This window comes from Chiloscyllium punctatum, chromosome 27 (genome assembly GCF_047496795.1).
Source record: "Chiloscyllium punctatum isolate Juve2018m chromosome 27, sChiPun1.3, whole genome shotgun sequence".
Taxonomy (NCBI): Eukaryota; Metazoa; Chordata; class Chondrichthyes; order Orectolobiformes; family Hemiscylliidae; genus Chiloscyllium; species Chiloscyllium punctatum.
Window position 1 is genome coordinate 26,900,160 of NC_092765.1, and position 23,536 is coordinate 26,923,695.

The 23,536-nt window shown below is 39.7% G+C and overlaps 1 protein-coding gene across 2 annotated transcripts in view; it reads right to left on the reverse strand.

The window, feature by feature from the left end:
* The window catches only part of LOC140453575 (grainyhead-like protein 3 homolog), a 102,139-nt gene that overhangs the window by 64,304 nt on the left and 14,299 nt on the right, over positions 1 to 23,536 (reverse strand). For both annotated transcript variants that reach the window (XM_072548376.1, XM_072548377.1), the window contains one exon: positions 326 to 512. In XM_072548376.1, coding sequence (XP_072404477.1) covers positions 326 to 512 — 187 coding nt within the window. The remainder of the gene's footprint in view (positions 1 to 325; positions 513 to 23,536) is intronic.

Here is a 23,536-nt window from a genome sequence, read left to right on the forward strand (position 1 = left end):
TAACTGTCTTGAATAATGACTGGGGATTCATATGCCTCTGGATAATTATGGTGCCATAGTATTAGGATTCACTGCTTGGACTACCCTAGCCTTTTAGTAAGGAGGTTGTGTAGCAATGACTCTTGACTATATATAGAATGACACAAATAGGGAGCTTATTCAAGTTTGCATCATGTCAGGTTAGTCATTCTGATATCATTGAAAGTTTGATGCTGTATAAATAGCACTAAGATGCTTTAATTAAGATTTTCTAACTGAGGTAAAAGCTGTTTTATACAAAATAAATTCTTCCTTCAATCACCTACTTTTTAAACAAATCAAATACCTTATAATAGTCATAGAGGAAGCTCAAAGCAGCTACGCTCTCATCATCACCATTGATGCTCATCATGGCCTTTGTTGCTGCAGTTAGTGGATTCTCCAGGTAGTTTTTCCAAGCTTCATCCTCGTTACTGACAGAATGTCGTTGGAAATTAACTGCTTCATTGTGAAGAACCATCACAGGCCTCAAACTGAAAAAAAAATAGGATTTCAGTGAAAAACGGGCAACCTGATGTCACTGAGATAGAACTAAAATGGCTTTTGAAAATGAGGTGAAAAATACAGGGAACAATTACTTAAGGGAAGAGCCATGATGGGAGATCAGCTTGAAGAAGGGTATTTTTCCTACTTCTTAACATACATTTCACGAGTGGGTTTGAGCCTTGGAACACTGCAAGTTACATGACAGATGGTATCAGTAATAATAAGAAAAGAAGCCTCAAATCACAGAAATTTGAGTTGGCTACTGGATCCAAAGCATGATCAGCATACCCAGACTCCATGGAAAAAGTTATTACAAAGGGACCAGTGGAATGATGAATGTGTCCTTCCAACACTAAAGCAAGAGGAATACATAAGACAAGGTGGCAATGTATCATTCAGCCAATTGGTTATGTCAGGAGCAAAGACGTGGTCAATACATTTAACTTTCAAGAAGACTGACTTAAGAACTAAGAACAGATCTAGATGTGCAATAAAAGATCTGAAGAAAAGTGAGGACAGAGAACTTCAACAATTTTAAGAAATGAGGAAATAATTAACAAATGTGAAACATTTTGCTATAAAATGCTATCTGCCATACAAAAATTTATTTTTTAATGTAATAAAACCTATTTGTCAACATTGGCTTCAAAGGCACAAATGTTTCCCGTGATGATAACTTTCCCTATTTCAATGTTATCCATTCTGCATACCATTTTATAAAAATGACACCATAATGACACCTGTCACACCCCTCAGTGACATTTTAATTACAGGGCTACTTGCTGCTCTCCAACATTTTGTTTTCTCAAGCTTCGATCAACTATCTTGTCCACCAATCTAGCTTCTAAAGAAAAATATGAAATACCCTCAGAATTTTGCTACATGCATGCGATCTGCAAACCTTTGATCTTTCTGAGATAATGGTTTCATTCCTGAGCCTGAATCAACACAATATATTCCTTTTAAAGGCACTGCCCTACATTGTACCAAATTCTTCTGTGGTAAGACAACTGCATTCAGTTAATAAGTATGAGGTACATAAGCTTGATTCAAAAGGACATGTTCTTACCATAAAACATGCAATTCAGTTGGGGGAGAGGGATTCTTTCTTCTAGCAAACTTAGACATGCAAATATGTTTCTTTTCTGCTTTAACATGATAGACATTTGGGATTTTACAATAGTTTATTGAGACAAATGACAGTTGGGTCATTTTTACAACTGGTTTATTCTTGTTTAAAGGCATATTTTTTAATGGCCTTAGCTTATTTAATCAGAGTATCTGATTAACAGGATTGAGGATCCAGGTGGACATATAGACTGCACCCAACACCTGGAGGAAGAAAGCATCATCTTCTGCCTTGGGACATTGCAACCCAACCGGATTAATGTGGGTTTCATCAGTTTCCTCATTTCCCTTCCAGCCACTATATCCCTGTCCCAGGCCTCCAACTCGGCACTGTCCTCTTGACCTGTCTTTCCCATCTATCCACTCCACCCTCCTCTCCAACCCATCACCTTCTCCCCCACCTTCATCTACCTATTGCATTCTCAACTACCTTCCCCACCCCCCAGCCCGCAGCCCCACTGAACTCCCATTTATCTCTCAGCCCCCCAGCCCACAAGCTTCATTCCTGATGAAGGATTTATGCTCAAAACGTTGATTCTCCTGCTCCTCAGATGCTGCCTGACTTGCTGTACTTTCCCAGCACCACTCTCTCAACACTCACTTTCTGCCAGTCCACTTACTAACTCTTAGTAGTCCTGTCCCCTGGAATAAATGAGAGAAATATCAAATACTAAATATAGCTGAGAAAAACCACAAACAGAGAGGAACTAATTTTAAGGAAACTCACCCAGCAGAAATCTGGCAGCATTAGATCAAAATCAGATTTACATCAAACATAATTATACTTTCCACTGAAGTAATTTATTTTAGGCAATATGATATAATTTACCTTAATTATACATAGTTGCATATAACACAAGGCACAGGATTTAGCCCCTTATATGTCTGCCAGTTGTTTCCTCTGGCACTCCATTGCTCAACCAGATTCCACCTCCATACCCTAATACTTACTTTTATGTTTGAAATTTGTCCAATTCTTCCTTAAGAATTGCAATAATTTTTTTTCTGTAGCCTCTAGCAACAAAGCATTCCATGTTACCCTATATAAATATATTTCTCTCAATCTCAGTTTCACTATTTTAGTGACCGCTTTAAATTGGCAATCCTTTGTCATCTTACTCATTCTTAATAAAACTGTTCTGTACTATTAATAGTCTCCATCAAACATTCCCTTAGCATGTTATGTTCATGAAAGTAGTCCCAAATCTTAAAATTTCTTCAAAGCTCTGTGTAGTTTCAATTCTTATGTTTTCAGATACTTTCACCTAGTGGGCAAGCTTGTAGATGAGGAAATGAAAACCTCAATAGAACCGTGAAAGACTCTGAAGATAATGGTGCAAAAGTGGGTAAAGAGGCGATGGATATGCAAGTGAAGAACCAATTATGGGCAGTATAAACAAGCCTTATCTCTTATAATCTGAAAGCTGAACCCTTCATTATAATACTTACTTGTGCGAACTGAAGAATAGTAATTAAAATCTTTACATGAGATTTAAAGTGATCCTACTGATCTGGTTGAAGACACCATCATAGTTGAAGACCCAGTCTTCAACTCCATAATTTTTTTAAGTACATATTTTCAGTTAAGTTCAACAAGATCATGTATAAATTTATGATTTACAGTTCCATATAAAAATGTATCAATAAAAATACACAACTGTGGCAATTGATGGGATTCACATTCGACACAGAAAAAAAACTCGCCACAGAAAACTAAATGTTTTTTATAAGTCTTCAACAATCCAATAATGAATTAATTAGCAAAATAAAGCAAAACATTTTTGAGAATTGAATCCAAAAGTACCTCATGGTATTCTGGAATGATTGCATTGTAGTTACATTACTGGAATCATAACCCCAATGATCTGGGGAATGAGTTCAAATCCCGCTACATCAACCAGAGAATTTAAATTCAATTAATTAAATAAATTTGAAATGAAGCTGTGATCAACATTGCTGACCATAAAGTTACCTTATAGGATGGTTATAGTAACCCGTCTCATTCACTGATGGCCATTTCAGAAGGCATTCTGCCAAACTTACCCAACAGATTTACATGCATTTCCAGACCCACGGCAATAGTGTTGACTTCCAATAAAACTTCAGTACAGCCTCAACAGAGTGAATTGGAAATGCTGAGACTGTTCTCCACGGAGAAGAAAAATTGGAGAGGAGATATGATTGAGGTGTTCAAAACCATCGGGATAAAAAGAAACAATTTTCATTGGCGGATGCGATGAGTGGACACCAATCTAAAGTGCTCAGCAAAATAATCTACAGAAACATGAGGAAACACTTTTCACATCATGAGTGGTTAGGATGTGGAATGCATTAAGTGTGTGTGTAGGCTAATTCAATCACGATTGTCAAAAAAGGGAGTTGGATAAGCACATGAAAAAATTACAGGTATGCCAGCGTTGGGGAGGACAATGTCAGAAATCACATGACACCAGGTTATAGCCCAACTGATTTATTTCAAACCACAAGCTTTCAGGGTGTAAACCTGTGGACTATAACTTGGTGTCATGTGATTTCTGACTTTTCCCACTCCAGTCCACCTCCACATCATAGTATTGGGGAGAGAAGTGGGACAGTGGGATTTGGTAGGTTACATTGCAGAGAATTGGTCAGGTTTGTGATCAGCCAAATGACTTTCTTTTGTGCTGTCACCATTCTGTGATTCTCTGACCTTTAACTGTAGTTTAAAATGGCCTAGCATGTCACACAGTTGTCAGGTAGATGGTTTGCTGTTTTAAGAGTGATTTACAACCACAATGAATTCTGAAGCCTACATCCTGTGAATTCATTCAACAAAATTCCAGGATTGCACTATCAGTGGGAAGTTTCAACAAGGCATATCTCTCAATGATAGACAATAACAGGCCACACCTTTCCACACATTAATTTTAATGGGTAGAATAGTGTGATTTTGAATTGCATGACCAGTACCCTCTCACAGAAAACGCATCAGAGGATCTGGTGTAAAGTCCCTTCTTTAATAACTACTTCATTAAACACAATTGCATCTCAGCAATTAACTGTTAGAGAACCAAATGGCCTTAACAGTTTTGAATGTTAGTACCTCCTTTGGTTTTACTTCTGTCACACATCTGTGGAATACACCTATGTAAAATTCCTAGTCTTAAATATTTCAAAGTAAAAGCAAACCTGCAAGATCCAAATTGTAGAAATGTTTCCAGTTCACAACATGAACTAAATTTTCAGTAAATATCCCTATTGCTAAACTACAGATTTTGATACAGAAATATTTGTAGTTTTCAAACAAATTAGAGTAACAATTATTGTTGCTTAACAGTGGCAATATTCTACCAACATCAATCTTATGAGGGTGGAATTAAAATTGAACTTTAAAAGCATCTAAACTATTTCAGAGTTATTGATATTGGACAATTTAACAAAGCCAGATTGGCAGGTTAAAAATCACACAACACCAGGTTATAGTCCAACAGGTTTAATATAACCTGGTGTTGTGGGATTTTTAACTTTGTACACCCCAGTCCAACACCGGCATCTCCAAAAGATTGGCAGGTGCATATGATTTTGCTGAATATCATTCATGCAATGCAAATTTAAAGTTCAAGTAAAGGAATGCTACTGGGGATGTCACAATATTCAAATCCAAGATCTATTTAAAGATAGTCCTAAGTAACTTCGTCATTCAAAAGGTCATTCAAACTCCTGAAAGAAACACATAGTTCAATGTTCAGACAGTTGGAGTTATGAGGAGATAATCTCCTTCAAACTTAGAACTATAAGTCTAGTGAAAATTCTGGATCAATATATTGTTTCACAAGATCAGAAAGCAATGACAGTAAATCAGCACTGATGGCACTAATCCAAAAAACTTGATGTTTGTCATGCATGCATCAGTTGCATTATTATTTACTACTAACCGCTGTTAATTTCCTCAATTAGAGGAATACTCAGAAAGAAACACACATGCACATGAAATTGCAATTTATGAAGCACGCAAGAAATGAAGCAGTGGGTGGTAGATTTTCCAGCATCCTTACCAGGCAGCAAGGAATGTGACACAGCTAGTCCCAAAAGCAAAACGCTGCTTTTTCCTAACAATGGGTTGCTATTCCAGAGAAAATCCTGGTGGAATACACATGAACTATCACTCCAAAACCCACAAAACCCATCCACTTGCCCAGTCACTTTGCCAAATCTTTTTTTTTCACTTCCAGAAACTCATCAGGAAACTCCAAGTAGGAGCCATCAGACTTGCAACCCCTGCCATACAGCACCATTGCTTACCAGGCTTTTGGATATTGGTGCAAAATATAAAAGATCCCTCTCCAAATGAGAAAACAGCAGAAATCTTTATTACAAATGCCATAGTCTGAACCAGACCATGACATTCTCATTGACCTCAAGATAAGCATCAGACCCTATAGCATCTCTAACATAAATTGCTATCCATTTCTACCTCTGGAATCTCAATGCCAATCTCAGCTCCTCTGCTGTTGAAAACCTAACCTCTTTATCATCTTCAGACTTAGTTATTCCAATCGTTTTACAGAACAGTATTTCCTTCAGCTCATCGATGTTCGGCTGTTTCCTATTCTATACTAAATCTGCTTAATCATTAGCACTGTCCTTACTTGTAATGGTTCCTGGTCATCCAACAGCTCCAATTTAAAATTCTTATCCTTGTGTCTAGTGTTGTCATGGCCTTCCACCTCTTTCTGTGTTCTTCCCCAGTCCAACACTGTCCATTTCAAAAGCTATTGTTACACTAGATATGTTCTTTGTGGTGCATCCCTTCTCCCTTCATCCCAACATTTGTACATATTCCTTCATTTATCCTTTGCAGCTCATTCCCTGAGCCCATCTCTCCTGCTTCATATCAATTGTTCTTTCCTTGGCCCTAGATTTACATTTTGTCCAATTTGAACCCTGTTAGTTGCCTGGGGATGTTTGCCCTATTAAGTACACTGTATAAAATTTGAGTTATCATTACAGTACTTTTGCTGGAACATCACAAACACCAATCATTGCATAATATTGTGTTTCATTTACCTTCTAATGTTTTGTTCTTTTATTTTGTGATAAACATAAAGTAATTTGCAGCGGGCAGCAGAGTTCCCTCCATGCATCATACTGAGAAAAGTAATGTAATAAAAGGTCTACTAACATGTTTTCAATTTAGGTATGTCAATACACTAACAGCTACATTTGAAACAGCCTTGGTGTCTTTGGTAATTGAAATAGAGAAAGGATGGGTTAGTATGAGTGGTCTTTAGTGATTCCTGATGTCTGCCTATTTTTGAATCATTTCACGAAGAGAAAATGTGGTCCTTAATTTGAAACCTTTGAAGTAAACTTTATATATTCAGCGAGGTTTTTTTTTAAATTAAAATTATGTCATTAAAGGCTTAAGATTCTTGAAAATATACTTTTCAGTGTAAAATTTACTTTTAGTGATATTAACTGGTAAATGTTTAACATGCTTGTATGATCACTAGTTGAGGGATGGGATCTGATTCCCAAAATTGGGAAATTCTCTGTATTTATATTGCAAGTATGTTTATGGCAAGGATGTGATATAAATTATTCTGGTCTCGGTTGATCTATTTGTAAATAGTGATCATATGTTTGATTTATGAACTGGTTGCAAAACAGAGTTTTCTGGCTTTCACTACACATAGATGTCCAGTGAAATTTGCATTCACCAACATGAGTGCAAATATTTCAAATGCTGAAGGAGCAAGAAAGAACAGTTTAAATAAATAGACGGCATTGGTGAAGTGACACTCACAGACTAATCAATCCCAAAAAAACAAATCTACTACAAGAATCTAACCTCAACCTCTCTGAAAGAGTACAAGATAATGGTTAAATATAACAGGGCACTTGTGATTGATGAATTGTCTATCTGTGACCTACTCACTGGATACTCACTGTTTTTGCAGTGAAATTGTGTATTGAAGCTAAAATCAGAGCTGCCCTTATGCTAGGAAACTCAGCACAGACTGTGAGTTTGCTAGTCGACATGGCACAAATAGCAGCAAGATCACAGGTACTATCCATGCTAACTTTGTGAATCTTGAAAGTTATGATGCTTTTAATGTCTGTAGGTTAGGGAAGGGGAAATCCGAGTTCACTCACATTTCTTTTTTGCTACTGAGCAACACTGGGACACAAGAGCACAGGAAAAGGGAGCAGCATTAGCCCACTCAGCTCCTCAAGATTTTCTTCCAATTTGTAAATTATGGTTGATCTTCTGCATTAAATCTATTTTCTCATTCATTCACAATATCCCTTGATTCCCTGAGAGTCCAAAAATCTGTCTCATGCATTCTTGAATTTTTTAAACAATGGAGCATCCATAACCATCTAGGGGAGAGGATTGCGAAGACTCCCAATCCACTGAGTTAACAAATTTCTCCTCATGCCAGTGCCAAATGATCAACCCTTTATCCTGAGGCTGAGCCCCTCAGTTCTCGATTTCTGAGGGAATATGTCAGGAAAAACAATCTCTCTGAGTCTACATTGTCAAACCACTTCAGAATCATCTAGGCGAAAGTGAGGACTGCAGATGCTGGGGATCAGAGCTTAAAAATGTGTTGCTGGAAAAGCGCAGCAGGTCAGGCAGCATCAAAGGAACAGGAGAATCGACGTTTTGGGCATAAGCCCATCGATTCTCCTTCTTCTTTGATGCTGCCTGACTTGTTGCGCTTTTCCAGCAGCACATTTTTAAGCGCTTCAGAATCATGTTTGGTTCAATGGGAATTATCTCTCATTCTTCTAAATTTCAGATAGTTTAGGACCAATTTACTCAGCCCCTCAACATAGAACAACTCTGTCATTTCCAGAATCTCATCTAGTGAACCTGTGCTGTAACACCTATAAAGTAAATTGACCTTTCTTAGGTAGATAGGGCAACTTAGTACACAGTAGCCCAGCTCTGGTTCCTACGAGAGGCCAATTAAATTGAAACAAGCTTCCCTTATTCTTGTACTTGAAACCCCTTGCAATAAAAATTAACACATCATTTGCTCTGTAATTCTTGCTATATCTGCATGCTCACTTTCTGTTTCCCTATAGAAGGATACCCACATCTCTCATGTAAAAATAATTTTCATTTCTATTCTTATTGTCTAAGTAAATACCCCATTTTCTACTCCATCTATACATTTCCTTGCAGCCTCCTTGTGCCTTGCCCACAGCTTGCATTTCACAAAGTTTGCAGTTTTGTATCATTGACAAACCTGGATACAGTGTTTTCAGTTTCTTCATCTAAGTCACTCACATAACTGGTACATAGCTGAAACTCCAGCATTTATGCGTATGACATTCCACTAATTACAGCCTGCTAACTTGGAAATGCCTCATTCATCCCTACTCTCTGTTTGCTGTCCACTAGCAAATACTCTATTCATGCTAGTGGAGTCATAGAGTCATAGAGATGTACAGCATGGAAACACACCCTTCGGTCCAACCCATCCATGCCAACCAGATATCCCAACCCAATCTAGTCCCACTTGCCAGCACCCAGCCCATATCCCTCCAAACCCTTCCTTCTCATATACCCATCCAAATGCCTCTTAAATGTTGCAATTGTACCAACCTCCACCACTTCCTCTGGTAGCTCATTCCATACACATGTCACTCTCTGTGTGAAAAAGTTGCCCCTTAGGTCTCTTTTATATCTTTCCCCTCTCACCCCAAACCTATGCCCTCTAGTTCTGGACTCCCCAACCCCAGGGAAAAGACTTTGCCTATTTACCCTATCCATGTCCTTCATAATTTTGTAAACCTCTATAGGTTACCCCTCAGACTCTGATGCTTCAGGGAAAACAGCCCCAGCCTGTTAAGCCTCTCCCTATTGCTCAAATCCACCAACCCTGGCATCATCCTCGTAAATCTTTTCTGAACCCTTGCAAGTTTCACAACATCTTTCCGATAGGAAGGAGACCGGAATTGCACGCAATATTCCAACAGTGGCCTAGCCAATGTCCTGTACAGTCGCAACATGACCTCCCAACTCTATACTCAATACTCTGACCGATAAAGGAAAGCATACCAAACACCTTAATCTATTACCTCCAGCTCCATAAGCCCTTGTCTTGCACATTAAGCTTATTATGGCATCTTATCATATGTCTTATGATTATCAAAGTATACAGTCCTACATCCATGGTACTTACCCTTTATCCACCTGCAAGTTACATCCTCAATAGTACACTGTTAAATTATAATTACAAAAAGTACAATTACAAATTGTCACACATCAAGATGACGGCAGAGTAGGGCTTCTTACTAGAACTCATCCGCTCCAACCACTTTCTTTCTTTCTTTCATCTTCTTTCTTCTTTTCTTGCTCTTTCTCTTTCTTTCCTTTCGTTCTTTGGTCCTAGGAGCTTGGTTATGGAGACGGCAACGGCGGCAACTGGGGAACTTTGATGGTTGGTCAAGAGGCAGCTAACGCGGCAATGGAGCATGGCAGCGACTAGGGCCCAGTGCGAACATGGATGGCAACACCAGTAATGTGGTAGCTGGTGGTGAAGGATGGTGGAAGTGGCAGTCAGCAACGAGATGGTGGCAGCAGTCAGTGCTGAAAGATGGTGGCAATGACGGTTGGTCATGATGGATAGTGGCAGTGGTAATCAGTGGTTAAGCAGCAATTGGGGGCCAAAGCCTTGTGAGTGGCGGTGAAGCCTGACGTGTTCGATGGAAATCAGTGGTGAAGGTGGCTGTCGAACACAAGTCCAGCCCAGTGCAGGGGACTGTAAGCCGTGTTGGAGAAAGCCCAGCTTGGAGTAACCGCAGGCTTAAGAAAGGAACGTAATGGCAGACATTTTGACTTTATTTCGGTATTTTTCCACTTTTATACAAATAAAACTATAGCGCTGAACTTTACAGCCTATTTCTTTATTTTTCTACTTCTGTAACTAAGATTTTGTATGTAGTTATTTTGAACCTAAAATGGCACCATGAGTGCCATTATACCCTTTTCAATGTACTCTTGCAATTTGCATTGGCGTACACATGACAAAAAAAATCTAAATCTAAATCTAAGTGTGTCAAACACAAAATACCCCTTTTGTAAAACCAGGTTGACTTGGTTTGATCATTACATTTTTCTAAGTGCCAACTCTTAAATAAAAGATTCCAGCTTTTCCCCCAATGATTAGATGAACAGAAGGTAAAAAGAAAATGTCTATACGTTATTAATCATTTTGCACCACAAAGTTCCTGTCCACAGACTTCACTTCCTATTGTTAGTTACTGGCTCTGAATTAAAATTCTGACATTACAATAGATAAATATGTTACATAGGAAACAGAAAGAAAGATTTATATGGATAAAGTGGCTTTTACAATCTCAGGACATCCTAGAACACTTTACAACACTGTTGCAAGTGTGGACATTATCATACAGCAGAAATAGATCCAAGCCTCATTAAGAGGTGACATGATGGCTCAGTGGTTAGCACTGCTGCCTCACAGCACCAGGAACCTAGGTTCAATTCCTGCCTTGTGCAACAGTCTGTGTGGAGTTTGCATGTTCTCCCCATGTCTGTGTGGGTTTCCTCTGGGTGGTCTGGTTTCCTCTCACAGTCCAAAGATGTGCAGGTGAATTGGCCATGTCAAATTGCCTATAGTGCTGGGTGGGTTGCTCTTCGGAGGGTTGGTGTGGACTTTTTGGGCTGAAGAGCCTGTTTCCAAGCTGTAGGAAATATAATCTCTAGGTGGCATTAGAGAGGTATTTCATAAAGAGGGCAATATGGTTAATTAGTTTCCTTCTTATTGGTCTTTGTTAAAGAATCCCAACCATAAACATAAAGGTAAAGAGCTGCTGGCCAAGTTGACCTAAGAGTTATGCTGTATCCAAGGAGCAGGAGAATCGGCATTTCAGGCATAAGCCCTTCAACTCTCCTGCTCCTCGGATGCTGCCTGACCTGCTGTGTTTTTTCAGTGCCATACTTTTTGACTCTGATCTCCAGCATCTGCAGTCCTCACTTTCTCCTAAGAGTTATACTGTTGGTGTTCTGAGCTGGCCCTAATAGACTCTCAAGAATGATCTTAGAATAAGTCTGGAAAGGAAAGAAACAATTGTGTCTATTTACTACCTTTCCAATCTCAGGGTGTCCCAGTGTGCTTTAGATTTAATTTTTGTTTAGAATTGTTTTTAATGTTACAAAGTAGGAAACTTTGTCTTAGCTTTACCCTCTTCCTCCACTAGGTTGCCATTTTGATTTATTCAGTGCAACACGGTGAAGATGAGGAGCTCTGAGGTACAGTGAATAATACCTGTATAAACCCTCCAATGACTTCAAACAATAGTTTTGTTTCTGTTGTTCTGGGATCAAAGGTATCAAATAACTGTTGAAAGGAGTCAAAAATATCCCTTTAAATCTCTGTCTAGAGGTTTGACAGTCAGGTAACAGAGCCCTCCCATAGGAACTTAATATTTCAATGAAGTGCCAAGATTGCTTAATTAGTCCCGAAACCATTGCACAATTTTAAACTTCTGGAACGATTTGGAGGGAGGGCTCATCAATTGTCTAAAGCATTAGTCACAAACGAAACCTGACAGATATAGACTTGTTGTTGCTAAGGGTGGTTCGAAACCACAGGCTCTTGAAATCCCTGAACTGTTATATGTTACAGTGGGCAGCACACCCATACTTCAGCTCACTGAACATTCCTTCACAGCGAATTACATAGAATGTACATTAAAGAAAGAGACACTTTGGCCCATCAGATTTTAGTTCGTGTGTATGTGCCGCATAAAATTTCTTCACAACTTTCTTCACCTTACCTACCAACAGAACTTGCTATTGATTTCAGCTTCATATAACCATCTCACTGCCCTTTAACTACATTGATGCTATTGACCCCAATCTATTCTGTGTGGCCATAAATGCCACATTCTAACCTCTCTCTTTGAAATACCTTTCTCCAGAACTCCCCAAATTAACAAGATTGCATTTTGCTACATCAAAATATTTATAATGAGCACTGGCAAAATGTTCAGTCATGTGTGCAACAGGTAAGACAAATTATATATCCTTATGATGCATTTAAAAACATTAATTTCAGAGGGAATTGGAGTTTGTAGTTGTGCACAACAGAAGTGGCGGAGGCATTGGCCAGAATCTTGTTGGGGTGTTAAGGATTTTGTCTGCCAGATGGAGAGCTGGTGAGAGATACCTGCTGGCTCTACCAGGGAAGGCCCATCAAACCACAAGCTGGGTAGGCAGTGGCAGCATCACTGGTGGGTCCATCCCTGGAACCAACATCACAGAATGAAGGTCCTACCTCGCAAGAACACTGGCCAATCAGAGGCCTGCATTTCTTATGCTCAGCAACACATGAAAGAAGCTGTGGTTATTGTTGGAAGTGGATTCCTGTTTTCTGAGTGTCACAGAGGACACTGCACAAAGTCAGATGATGCTGGTGGGAGGGTTACCCAGGTTCTTAAAAGGCAACTCCCTCCCCAGCGTCCAGAATCATGATCAGATCCTGTTTGCCTTTGATTCCTACCCCAGAGGTGGTTCTAATATGGTCAGTTAATATGGCCTCAGTAGGCAGTAGGGGAGGAGCTAGGAGAAAGTGAGGACTGCAGATGCTGGAGATCAGAGTCAAAAAGTGTGACACTGGAAAAGCACAGCCGGAAAGGCAGCATCCAAGGAGCAAGAGAGTCAACATTTCAGGCATAAGCTCTTCATTGAGGAACCCCAACCATGGCTTTAATGCCCAGATGTGGATTCTAGCAGAGGTAAGAAGTTGCAGGGTTTAGGTACACCAATATCCTGCCAAATGAAGTGCCCTTGCTGTTTCCAAGCTCTCCACCAGCTGGGAGAAGATCCCACTCAGCATTTCAATGTGGGATGTTATTGAATAAACTTGAGGAGCCAATATTCAGGTCAATGGGTCAGTATAATAACAGCAATGATGCAGCGAAATTACAACAATTCAGCAGTTACTATGATTATTATGCTGAAATAAGTCTCATGCTTGCAGAATGCTGAGTTAACCTTGTCGGATGCTACAAGTCAAGTGATGAACTTATTGGAAATGCTGTTTGTGCAGTCTGACCCTTGTGCATTGAGTGTGGTGAAGCAAGAACTACAGAAGGCTGAGACCATGCAACCTTTGAAAATTAAAGGAATAAACATGAAAGAAATAAGAGGCCCAGAAAGTGAATCAAGCGTTTGACGAATTGAGAAAAATAACAGATCAAAATTCCCCTCTGACTCTAATTTCATTCATGATAACATTCTGGCACATGGGATCAATGTGAGGAGGGTTTTTCAATCCAGTACTCTAGGGAACACATTGCAGAACATTTTAGCACATGATTCACATAGGAGCTGGTGGGCAGGTGGGAATGTTGCCTGCAGAGCTTATTGAATCAGAGAACAAGAAGGTGTCATAAGATTCCATTGATGGAATCTTGCTTTCTCGTTTGGTGTCTCAATCACTTGCTGAAAAGCTTGCGAGGCACCTGAGCTGGTTCTGCAGAGCGGGGGAAGCCATCTCTTCCTTCTATCAGGCTTCTTAGAAGTTAAAATTGGTCTTTCTTCAGAGGAGGAAGTCCCAGGCCCTCACTAATCAGAGTTCAGCAGAGCTCACATTTGACTACACCGTGGAGAAGGCTGAGGATCATAATGCCTGGTATGTGATTTTTTTGTTTTGGGTGGAGAGTTTCTAGGATTGGAGGTCACAGGTAGAAGAGGGGAGCTGGAATCAAGGCCAGAGGGTGCAGCTCTCTGCTGACATTCCTTGCCCAATACCCAGAGACTCAAATGTGAGAAATTCCCAGTCCCACCTGAGTTACTGCAAGAAGCCAGTAAGGGTCAGTATGCCAACTGCCTTTCTGTGTTGTATACATTTTTATTCAACCTGTTCAAATATGTTCAAACACACCTTTGAAACAGGTGGGACTTTAATTCAGGCCTTCTGACCCAGAGGCAAGGATACTACCACTATGTCACAAGATTCTTTTTTGGTTACACATCAAGCTGAGGAAATTGCAGTCAAGGCAGAAACAGGCCATTAAGTGGTTCTTGTCAAAGAGTGTGGTGCTGGAAAAGCACAGCAGGTCAGTAGCATCTGAGGAGCAGGAGAGTCGATGTTTCAGGCATACGCTTTTCATCATTCCTGATGAAAGGTTTATACCCGAAACGTTGATTCTCCTGCTCCTCGAAAGCTGCCTGACAGGCTGTGCTTTTCCAGCACCACACTCTTCGACTCTGATCTACAGCGTCTGCAGTCCTCACTTTCTCCATTAAGTAGTTATAGAGTCGTAGAGTCATAGAAATATGCAGCACGGAAACAGACCCTTCAGTCCAACTTGTCCAAGGCAACCCAATCTAGTCCCAACCTGCTAGCACCTGGTCCATATCCCCCCAAACCCTTCCTATTCATATACCCATCCAGATGCCTTTTAAATGTTGCAATTCTACTAGCCTCCATCACTTCCTCTGGCAGCTCATTCTGTACACATACCACCTTCTGAGTGAAAACGTTGCCCTTTAGGTCTCTTTAATATCTTTCCCCTCTCACCCTAAACCTATACCCTCTAGTTCTGGACTCCCCCACCCCAGGGAAAAGACTTTGTCTATTTATCCTATCCATGCCCCTCATGATTTTATAAACCTCCATAATGGGTCACCCCTCAGCCTCCGATGCTCCAGGGAAAACAGCCCCAGCCTGTTCAGCCTCTCCCTATAGTTCAGATCCTCCAACCCTGGCAACATCCTTGTAAATCTTTTCTGAACCCTTTCAGGTTTATAACATATTTCCAATAGGAAGGAGACCAGAATTGAACGCATTATTCCAACAGTGGCCTAACCAATATCCTGTACAGCCACAACATGCCCTTCCAACTCCTGTACTCAGTACTCTGACCAATAAAGGAAAGATAACAAACGCCTTCTTCACTATCCTATCTACCTGTGACTCCACTTTCAAGGAGCTATGAACCTGCACTCCAAGGTCTCTTTGTTCAGCTACACTCCCTAGGACCTTATCATTAAGTGTATAAGTCCTGCTAAGATTTGCTTTCCCAAAATGCAGCACCTCACATTTATCTAAATTAAACTTCATCTGCCACTTCTCAGCCCATTGGCCCATCTGATCAAGATCCCATTGTAATCTGAGTTAACCTTCTTCGCTGTCCACTACACCTCCAATTTTGGTGTTATTCAGCAAAATTACTAACTATACCTCTTATGCTCACATCCAAATCTTAAGTGATCATTAAATTGACCACATTAAGGGCCTCCCTATTCCCCAGTTTGGGGAGTTTTGTTTTAGAGCTTCACATATTAAGCCATTGGGGGTGTGGGGAGAGAAGAACAGATTTGGTCACCTCAAGCCACTTAAAATGAAAGCAAAGTACTGTACTATGGAACTGGAGTTCTGAAATAAATACTGCAAATGCTTGGAAAACTCAGCTGGGTCTGGCAGCATTTTGGAGCTGAGCAGATTTTATTGGTTCCAAGGCTAGCAGAAAGTACAGCTAATATCAACCTGCATAGCTTAGGTAGCATTCACCCTCAATATCATTGCAATTTAGAGTTGAACCTCCACAAATGTTTCACCTCGTATCACTTACTAGCCCACAGAATGGATTGAGATTGAACACTACACGGTTATCAATGTGTGCTGTGGTGATGTTGGGCAAACATACCATTAAGTGGAAAAGGAAATGGAAATACCGAAAATAAAGCACCTAGTTTATCTAAATCGGTACATAATTTTAATTGATCACAAGACAGAATTTGGACTAAAGATAATACAAATGTAAAATGGTGGATCTGTTCACGATCTGTCAGGTGGGGCTGCCCTTTCTCTTTCCCAAAAGCACTCTATTCAAGCCGCCCTAGCATTAAATTTCAGCCTGTTTAATTCTTTTTCGTCCTCCACAAACAATGCCTGCTGAATATTTTCTGTTTGCCTTTTAGATTTTCATTATCTACTGGATTTTGCATTTGCTTTACAGATTACCTCAGACGAGGAAAATTTAGAAAATGGAGTTTCACGAGAATCAATTCCAGGATCGTTATTCATGATTTACATAAATGATTAGAAAATCCACTAAATGGCAGGTCTCCATCTCATTATTTTTGTGTCAAATCTCAAATGCTTCCTTCAAACTCTTGCTCATAAAGCTAATGGAATCCAATGAAATCGTATGAGTGTTCAGGTTTAGATATCAAAAACACAGACAAAAATGAAAATTATTTGTATTAATTGATACCCTTGCTTTTATCAACACAGAATGAAAGAATCTGACAATTTGTGTCATATTTTGACATTTCCTCTGCAATACTCAAGGAGTGCTGGCAATGAAAGTGCTCCATCTATGATTCTATGATCTATTTATTTGGCTGAAATAAAAAATTGTAACAACAGATGTCTGAAGGTATTGCAAAGGTCTATGCATCATTACTGTCACTTGTAAACATATTAGGAAGAATTTATGTTACTTGTGGGAACAGTAAGCTTCATTTTTCAGGGAAATTATCACTTGTTATGTACTAAAATTGTGTTACTTCACCAGAATAATCACTAATCTTATCTAGTCTGACTGCTCAATTTGTAGATTCTGTTCAGTTTTCTGCTGGAGGTAATGATAAATGTGAACGTGTTTAATCATAGAATTTTTTCTCATAGAATCCGTACAGTGTCGAAACAGGCCATTCGGCCCAACACGTCCACACTTTCTCTCTGAAAAGCATCCCACCCAGACTGACCTCCCCTGTCCTTTTGCTGTAACCCTGCATTTCCCATGACTGATCCACCTAACCTACATATTCTTGTATATTATGGACAATTTAGCATGGCCAATCCACCTAACCTGCACAGGTTTGTGCTGTGGGAGGAAGCTAAAGCACCCAGAGGAAACACACACAAGCACGGGGAGAATGTGCAAACTTCACACAGATAGTTGCCTGAGGGTTGGAATTGAACCCAGGCCCCTGATGCCGTGAGGCAGTAGTACTAACCATTGAGCCACCATGCTGCCCTAGTGGTAATCATGTGGCAACATTTGGATAATTATGGCATTTATAGCATTGATTTCCCTAATTGCCTCAGTGATTGCAGCAAAGATATTCTCATTGTGTCATCATATATCAAAATGGATGGAACATTGGTATTGATCTCAGATCATGTGATGCTAGATAGAGTCCACCACATGTCTGGTAAAATCTGTGGAGCTTCACTTTGAAAGTGGAAATCTTATTCACCAAAGTGCAGAGCTTCTATCAAAATTGAGATAGCAAAGCAGGAACAACTCTCAGGAATTTCCTAAGACTCACATTCTTTAAGACTCACATTTGGTAGCACACTGGATGTTTTTAATTTGATTTATCAATATTGCAGTAAAACACCAAGCACAATATTCAGATCAGGTGTATATCTTGCAAGTGATCAGAATCAAATGAAATGTTATGAGTTAGGTATTTTGCTGACCAGCATCTATGAAGTACCCAAAGGGTTGATCATCATGGTCTAGTGGTAATGATGCTAAATTAGTAACTTCAAGTTTAGGGTTTTAACTTAATCACAATCCTTTGCTAATTAAATTGAATAATTTGGGATAATCAGGAAATTGGTTCACTATGTCAGTCAATGATGGTAATGTCCCTATCTGCTCTAGATATGGCACTACATAGTTGGCTCTAACGCCTGCTAAAGGACCACTCAGTTATAAAACGGTCATTACAATCACCAGCTTAGGAGTATAATCAACACCCAGAAGTACAAAAATGGCATATGGTAACAAGGATTGGGAAATGAAAGCTTTAACAGCTTTGTTCCCATCCTGAGAAAATATTTAAGAGAAACAACCCTGAGAAGGAGCAGGAAATTGGTGATACAAAGATCCTGTTCACCTCATCAGTCTTATTTTGTCTGTCCAGTCAATACTATTTTGTCTGCCCTGTTAATATTATTTACTTCCAGCTACTGTGTGGTGCCAAACCACATTCCAATGGTGATTGTTTCCTTTAATCATTCCGATGTGTATGGGTGCCTATTAATAAAGATGCAGGTACATTAAAGTGTACAAATGAAATAAAAATTGTTACAAAGTTGTTTCATAGTGCATCACTTTTTGAAAGTTGTAACTTTAGACAAGAAGAGTTTCACAACACACTGAGTCATCAAATAATGTGAGCTCCTACTGATTCTAATTCAGTTCTATAAATCAGTGTGTCTTCTCAATCACATTAGCAGGTAAAAGGTCATTTGTTTTCCAGTATACTTATCACCTAATATGCATCGATAGTCTTTTACTGACATCACAGCATGTCAAAGTGTTCAATTGTTTTTGGTATTGAGTACGTGAGCAATTTATAATTTTTTGAGAAATATCAGAAACTATTTCAAAACAATCAATCGAGTAAAATAGAAGGAAGCCTGTGAAAAATCATTTTTTTTATTTACAGGATCGTACACTCACAACGTTTAGGTGCAAATTTGAAGAAAACCTAATTTATATATAAGTGAATAACTTACAAATAACCTAAAATCTTACAAATTTTAACTTGATTCGTGGGTGAAGGTTTTGCTAATAGCTATTGCTAAAATGAGGGAAAATAGCACAGAGGTCTTAGGAATGGAGGAAAAGGGAAAAACATGTTGTGGGTCAACAAACCTGTCCTTCTTGAGTTATATCTAACCACCTACGTGTGTGCGTCCTATCTCTCAATCATTTTTCTCTCATAAAAAAAACACGTGGTTGAGCCTTGAATCCATTTGTTAGCTTCGAATTATTTTTGCGTCAAAAATCTCTCTCTAATAATTTAATCCCTTTCATAAAATGTTTCTACTATTTAAATTTCTAGTTCTGAAATTCTTAACTTGTGACTGACTACTGATACTTCTTCTCACCACATTCATCAAATCCCTCTCATAACCTTGAAAACCTAATTAATGTATTCTCAAAGTCCTTTCCAATGAAAGCAAAACCATTCTCTTCTTTATAACTTTAAAAACCTGATATTCAGAGTCAGCTTCTTTGGTCTTTTCTGTTAAGGACAGTTATAAATCTAGTAATTAATAATAGTGATGAATGTACAGGCATGGTTATTAATGGCGGTTTCATAATAAAATTAATAATGTGATGTTTCCTTATTTGTATTGTTTATTTGTTAATAAACTGAATATCGCATTGACTTTTCTCCTTCTAAAGTCTTGCACAAGGTTGTGCTCTCTGTATACTTACAGATCGATTTGCAAGCTGACCACATAAGTATAATATCCAGGTATAAACACAAAATAGGAAAGGTATTGCATTTACATTCATATGATCTTGTGGCAATTTAGTACAATGGTCAAAACTACTTCTAATCACAGACAGCAAATTATGGACTTCAAATAAGAACTTCTAAATAAGATAGTGGACAAGAAATCTGGAATCTTATGATTCATGATCATACTATTTTATTGCATTGTATATCCTGCATTAATAGCAACGCAAAATTGAACAGCACCATATATTTTCTCTCAAGAATGTTCAACCAGATAAGACTTTTATTAAAGATACGGTCAGGACGATGGATCAGAACACCAGAGTGCTTTTGGATGTATTCAATTTTTAATTCCAACATGTGTATTTTTAAAAGAGGATAGCTACAGCCAAAAGATGACGGAAGATATAAATTCAGTTACTGTCTGGCAGTCTTTGGTGTCCCTATGGAATGTTACACCTGTACAGAGTTAGGGTAACTTTCAGCAAGAAGACTAAAAAAGAAAGAGATTGTAATATACTGATATTCAAACTACTCTCAGCAGGAAGCTATCTCCCACAGACATATTTGTGAAAATAAGGCTTTGAAAACTGACTGCAACCTTCTATTCTGTGTGTGGAAGTAGGCTGGAGCTGATTATGTGTGGACTAGTGTGATGTGAGTATCACAGGTTAGAGCAGACACTGAACATTTCTGCATTGCAGGTAAAGAAAGGAAAAAATCACACTTTCTCAAATTGGGTGTAGCCAGCTTTTCACTGGTGAAAGGAATCAAGGCAAAATAATTTTAATCAACTTGCAAAGCTGAGAATCACACAAGCAATTGCCCTCCTACTAATATACCCCACCAGTACCATCCAACGTAATGGGTACAACTTTCTAATATCTACCCTTCATGAACAATGGACAGTCTGAACCAATTTAAAAATGAAATTGCAAGTTTGGACACACTTCATATTCTTATTCTGCTACATTTATGTGTTGCATTGTATTTCTTTTCATGTATAGTAATTAATAAATTGACTCTTCAGTTGACTCAAGATAGTCTTGTTAAATTGATTTCTTTTGAATTCACTTGATCTGGGGAAAAGGGAAGTGATCTATTTTAAATTAATCTTGTTATGACCCACTGGGGGGGGTGGTGAATAAAGAAAGGGAGCCAGTTTATAGCTCTTTACTTGGAAGCTTAGCTTAATGATTGGAGGTACCCTGTTTAGAACTGTAACCAACTGGGGAATCCTGCCAGAGGTCTGGCGGTAACAATATGGTTTGGGGTTTTATTTTTGAAGCATGATTCTGTGCTCCAAATTGATCATTCCACCAATGAAAAAGGATTTGTAACGTCACAGACTATCTTCAGTGTCATTTTCAGGTCTGGTTATCTGACACCTTTCTCACAAGTCTGAGGACACCGAAAGAAAGTAATAAATAGACCTATTTGGCAGCAGTCCAACATGCTGACCCTCTGTTAAAAACTCTAGCTCAGACTGTTCACACTGAAGCTGAGGCAGAAGCAGTCCCCGAATGTTACTCTGTGAAAAATAAGGTGCTGATGAGGAAATGGAGAAGCCTCGCAAAGACCTGCAAACAAGGAGTGAACATTGATCCTCCAGGCAGTGGTACTGCTGAAATGCCTTTGAGAAATATTGCAGCAAGCTCACAAGATGCCAGTGTTTGGGAAATACAAATCCCAAGCAAGCATCAGTCAACACATTTACTGGCTACAGCTTCACAAGGATTCACATGGTAAGGTGTTTAAAAATGTGTCACAGCTGCAATTAGACCGATGCTGGCTTTTAGGGAACCATTCAGCAAGGTGTTAGTAAACGGTATGGGACCTCTGCCAAAACAAAAGGGTGCTACTAGTAGATCCTTCCCAGCATGAAGATGACTACCTGGGGGCTTGTCCCCATTCAGGATCATATCGACCAAAACTGTAGTGAAGGATTTGACCCACTTCTTCACCCAGAATGATCTTCCCACTGAGATACATTTGAACTAGCGCCCACATTTCACATCCAAAATATTCCAGGATGTCAAAGTTAATTTGAGCGTGCTCCAGCTATAGTCTTCAGTCTATCACATACAGTCACAGAGGTATTAGAACAGTACCAGCAAACCCTGAAAGATTGGGTTATACAGCCATGACAGGGATAAAGGTCTACATTTTCTTATATTCACCATCAAGGACTCACCCAATGGTTCAGTTGATTTCACTCCATTTGAATTAGATTAGATTACTTACAGTGTGGAAACAGGCCCTTCGGCCCAACAAGTCCACACCGACCCGCCGAAGCGCAACCCACCCAGACCCCTACATCTACCCCTTACCTAACACTACGGGCAATTTCGTATGGCCAATTCACCTAACCTGCACATCTTTGGACTGTGGGAGGAAACCGGAGCACCCGGAGGAAACCCACGCAGACACGGGGAGAATGTGCAAACTCCACACAGTCAGTCGCCTGAGGCAGGAATTGAACCCAGGTCTCTGGCGCTGTGAGGCAGCAGTGCTAACCACTGTGCCACCGTGCCGCCCAAATTACTTTGCAGGCACCGAGTATGAGGGCCTCGCAGCGAATGAAGGTAATGTTTTTCGAACAGAAGAAGGAAATCTCGATATTAGACTACACAACAGAGTTCTGAGAGGAGTCTTCAGAGTCTGTGAAGCATTCTGGGAACACTTGAAATTCTCCCAGCCAGTGATGAAACAAAGATAAACTTGTCAGAGACCCAAACCTTTCAGCCAGAAGACCACGTGTTAGGATTTTACCAATATCAGTTGAACCCATAAATGTGCAGTTGAGTGGCCTGTACAGAGTAGCAAAAAAGCTTAGGGGAGTAAATATCAGATTGAGACTCCAGATCAGGAAGGAAAGCAAAGGGTATGTCATGTCAACACGATAAAGCAAGATCGCGACCAAGATGGAAAGGAATGGGTAATGATCAGTCCCATTGCCATGAGAATAAGGGGGGATAAATTGGAAAGAGATGTAGTGGAGGCATACATCGAACTCCCTCTGCTATCCAGTTAGCCAACTCCAAAATAATAGCAAACTTAGACCCCTTAAATGTTCATGTCGATAAGGAACAATGAGTAGATGTAACAAAGTTACTCAATGCATCCAAGGCCTTGTACAGAGACAAGCCAGGCTGCACCACCCCAGCTCTACATGTAGATGTTGTGGGAGGCCTTTCCCCTAAGACAACATCCTTATCAGTAGGAGCAGAAAAGCTGTCCCAGGTTCAGGAGAGATTAACTGTGGAACACCAACAGTGGAGCCTAGCAGCAGCACCAGGATCTCCCAGTTGTCCTTGGGCCCAAGCTGGGTGGCTCCACAAAAGTTAACCACTCAAAAGTTAATGCAGTGACCAGACCAACTCCTATGCAATACTCGGCTGAGAAATTGCATGGATTGGGTAGGTAAAGCAACCTATGTTTCCAAGGTAGATTTACTCAAGGGATACTGGCAGGGTACCTTGATTGCCCGTGCAGAGGAAATCTCTGCTTTCATAACTTTGGTTACATTAGACTCATGCCATGCAGACTCTGAAATGACCCAGCCACCTTTCAAAAACTGATTAACCAGATCATGGTAGGCCTATCAAATATTGTCCCTCAACAACCTCTTAGTTTATGGTT